The 3,708-nt window shown below is 44.8% G+C and overlaps 1 protein-coding gene across 1 annotated transcript in view; it reads right to left on the bottom strand. All coding sequences in view use genetic code 11, as the record gives it.

Moving 5' to 3' along the window:
• Positions 1 to 2,597: 2,597 nt before the first annotated feature.
• The window catches only part of EGR_09735 (hypothetical protein), a gene marked incomplete at both ends in the record, with an annotated part of 6,400 nt that continues 5,289 nt past the window's right edge, over positions 2,598 to 3,708 (bottom strand). The window contains one exon of the mRNA XM_024498984.1: positions 2,598 to 2,718. Coding sequence (XP_024346620.1) covers positions 2,598 to 2,718 — 121 coding nt within the window. The remainder of the gene's footprint in view (positions 2,719 to 3,708) is intronic.

Genomic DNA, 3,708 nt, shown 5'->3' with positions numbered 1-3,708 from the left:
GCAAAGCTATGTGGTGTGATTCGCTGGATGCGAGAATGCGTGTTTCCACTCACTTGGGTGAAACAAGAAGGGAGAACGGTGTGATCTAGCCGGTAAAGTCACGAGTAAAAGAAATGGTGCTCAACTACATCATTTCTAATGAGAAAATTAACCTCGCAAATGAGAAGTGGACCTACATTCTCCCCTTTTCAGGGGAAAATTTAGCCATACCGCACCCACTGCGCCTCCAGATGAACGTGAGTTGTGAGGACTATACCACGAATGCTCACCCCTTTCTGGACACCCAGTACACACACCATCAAAACCACAGTAATTGCAATGCTTGATCATGTGCCACTGGTAGCTGCACAAGCAACTGGAGGTAAGCTTGCTTCAAGATCGCCAACCAGCAGCTGTATAATTTACAGAACCACCTCAGGCGCTGTTGGGCAATGCAGAATACCAAGTCGGTTTTAAGTGATAGCACTACTAGCATAAATCAAACACCTGGCAGTGTAATTCGACCCTGCCATCATGTTCTATGTGATTGACACAACGTGGAGCGTGATAACAAGAGCTGTAATGATGCAGGCGAAGACAGCGAGGAAAATGTGACTTGGAGGCATGAGGTGATAGAATGCAATCTCACACCACAAGTACCGTTCGCTTTTAGTGGCGCCACCATCACACCCAAACGAAGATGAAAGGTAGGTGGGTGTGCCAGACAGACGCATGTTGATTGGCTGAACAGAGCCACGCATTTGAAGTGCTTGCGTCAGCAGTCATCGCATTCAGATGTCAATGCGATTGGTTAGGAAGGTAAACTCGATCACAAAGGAGGCACTATCAAATATTCACAAAATGTGAAGTTGAAGCATTTATTCTGGAGTAGAAGCAACATAAATTGTGTAAGCAAAGTCACAAGTGGATTTAGATTGGTGAGCATGAAGCTGTGAAATGTGAATTAGACAGATTTGCACAGAACACGGAGTCACTAAACTCGGGAATTCGTAATTTTAATGCGGATGTCCAGACCTGACCCACCGAGAATTGATAGTCTTTACGCACTTAGGTGACTGCACAAACGAGCATTCTTTGAAGTCTTCTTGCAGCCACTTTACTGCTCATTCAGCCCTCCACATCCACCTCAACGCACTGCTTTAATAATTCGTTCATCAATGACTTGGTATATGACTACAATGATCCCGAAGTGCACTCCAGTGGTTATCTCACTTTACACTTCTCTGTATGAACGCCTCAGGATATTCAACAATGTGCCTGGTCACAGTGTTGTAGTGTGACTTACTCCATCCCAAACGATCTTCTCTCTACATACACGCAATCGTTTCAAAATACATGCTGTTTAGGTTACTCAGACTGACGCTTTTCACAGTTTCGCATTCCACGGACGAATGTCGAATGGGTCTCAAACTGGGGTCTCCCACATAAATTACTCGTCATCATTAATGGTGAAGATAAGTTATGGGCTGTCCACAACAAGGTAGGCCAAGTAAAAATCTACGCCATGCTGATAGATCTTGGCGTCACTAGCACCATCTTTTAATTGCGCCATGAGGAATTTGCATCCATGTAAGAGTCCAACATTGAAGGTACCCCTTGCCTCATCATGCAACCACCCCGCCATCAGTGAAATTTGAAGTCCGTAGTGCAGTTGATTGTCAACTTCACGTCGTCTATCCCTGCTACCATCCCTACTTTAGATATGCACGTTAACCCAATGGACTTTTGATGATAGTTTCAGGAAATCATTGTTTATTTCGCCAAAAGTAAGAATGCCTTGAATTATCTTGCAAAGCTATGTGGTGTGATTCGCTGGATGCGAGAATGCGTGTTTCCACTCACTTGGGTGAAACAAGAAGGGAGAACGGTGTGATCTAGCCGGTAAAGTCACGAGTAAAAGAAATGGTGCTCAACTACATCATTTCTAATGAGAAAATTAACCTCGCAAATGAGAAGTGGACCTACATTCTCCCCTTTTCAGGGGAAAATTTAGCCATACCGCACCCACTGCGCCTCCAGATGAACGTGAGTTGTGAGGACTATACCACGAATGCTCACCCCTTTCTGGACACCCAGTACACACACCATCAAAACCACAGTAATTGCAATGCTTGATCATGTGCCACTGGTAGCTGCACAAGCAACTGGAGGTAAGCTTGCTTCAAGATCGCCAACCAGCAGCTGTATAATTTACAGAACCACCTCAGGCGCTGTTGGGCAATGCAGAATACCAAGTCGGTTTTAAGTGATAGCACTACTAGCATAAATCAAACACCTGGCAGTGTAATTCGACCCTGCCATCATGTTCTATGTGATTGACACAACGTGGAGCGTGATAACAAGAGCTGTAATGATGCAGGCGAAGACAGCGAGGAAAATGTGACTTGGAGGCATGAGGTGATAGAATGCAATCTCACACCACAAGTACCGTTCGCTTTTAGTGGCGCCACCATCACACCCAAACGAAGATGAAAGGTAGGTGGGTGTGCCAGACAGACGCATGTTGATTGGCTGAACAGAGCCACGCATTTGAAGTGCTTGCGTCAGCAGTCATCGCATTCAGATGTCAATGCGATTGGTTAGGAAGGTAAACTCGATCACAAAGGAGGCACTATCAAATATTCACAAAATGTGAAGTTGAAGCATTTATTCTGGAGTAGAAGCAACATAAATTGTGTAAGCAAAGTCACAAGTGGATTTAGATTGGTGAGCATGAAGCTGTGAAATGTGAATTAGACAGATTTGCACAGAACACGGAGTCACTAAACTCGGGAATTCGTAATTTTAATGCGGATGTCCAGACCTGACCCACCGAGAATTGATAGTCTTTACGCACTTAGGTGACTGCACAAACGAGCATTCTTTGAAGTCTTCTTGCAGCCACTTTACTGCTCATTCAGCCCTCCACATCCACCTCAACGCACTGCTTTAATAATTCGTTCATCAATGACTTGGTATATGACTACAATGATCCCGAAGTGCACTCCAGTGGTTATCTCACTTTACACTTCTCTGTATGAACGCCTCAGGATATTCAACAATGTGCCTGGTCACAGTGTTGTAGTGTGACTTACTCCATCCCAAACGATCTTCTCTCTACATACACGCAATCGTTTCAAAATACATGCTGTTTAGGTTACTCAGACTGACGCTTTTCACAGTTTCGCATTCCACGGACGAATGTCGAATGGGTCTCAAACTGGGGTCTCCCACATAAATTACTCGTCATCATTAATGGTGAAGATAAGTTATGGGCTGTCCACAACAAGGTAGGCCAAGTAAAAATCTACGCCATGCTGATAGATCTTGGCGTCACTAGCACCATCTTTTAATTGCGCCATGAGGAATTTGCATCCATGTAAGAGTCCAACATTGAAGGTACCCCTTGCCTCATCATGCAACCACCCCGCCATCAGTGAAATTTGAAGTCCGTAGTGCAGTTGATTGTCAACTTCACGTCGTCTATCCCTGCTACCATCCCTACTTTAGATATGCACGTTAACCCAATGGACTTTTGATGATAGTTTCAGGAAATCATTGTTTATTTCGCCAAAAGTAAGAATGCCTTGAATTATCTTTTGCTTCTAACTCCACTTGACTCCTTTCCCCTCCTCCACCTGCTCCTACGCCTTCCTCTCCTTCCAATCTCATGGCAGTCGGAGAGCTACTCCTGACACACACACACACACACACGCATACACAGAGACC

Source organism: Echinococcus granulosus, assembly GCF_000524195.1.
Source record: "Echinococcus granulosus chromosome Unknown EG_S00163, whole genome shotgun sequence".
Lineage (NCBI taxonomy): Eukaryota > Metazoa > Platyhelminthes > Cestoda > Cyclophyllidea > Taeniidae > Echinococcus > Echinococcus granulosus.
Note: the sequence above shows the minus strand (reverse complement) of the source record. Positions and strands in the feature narration are given on the sequence as shown.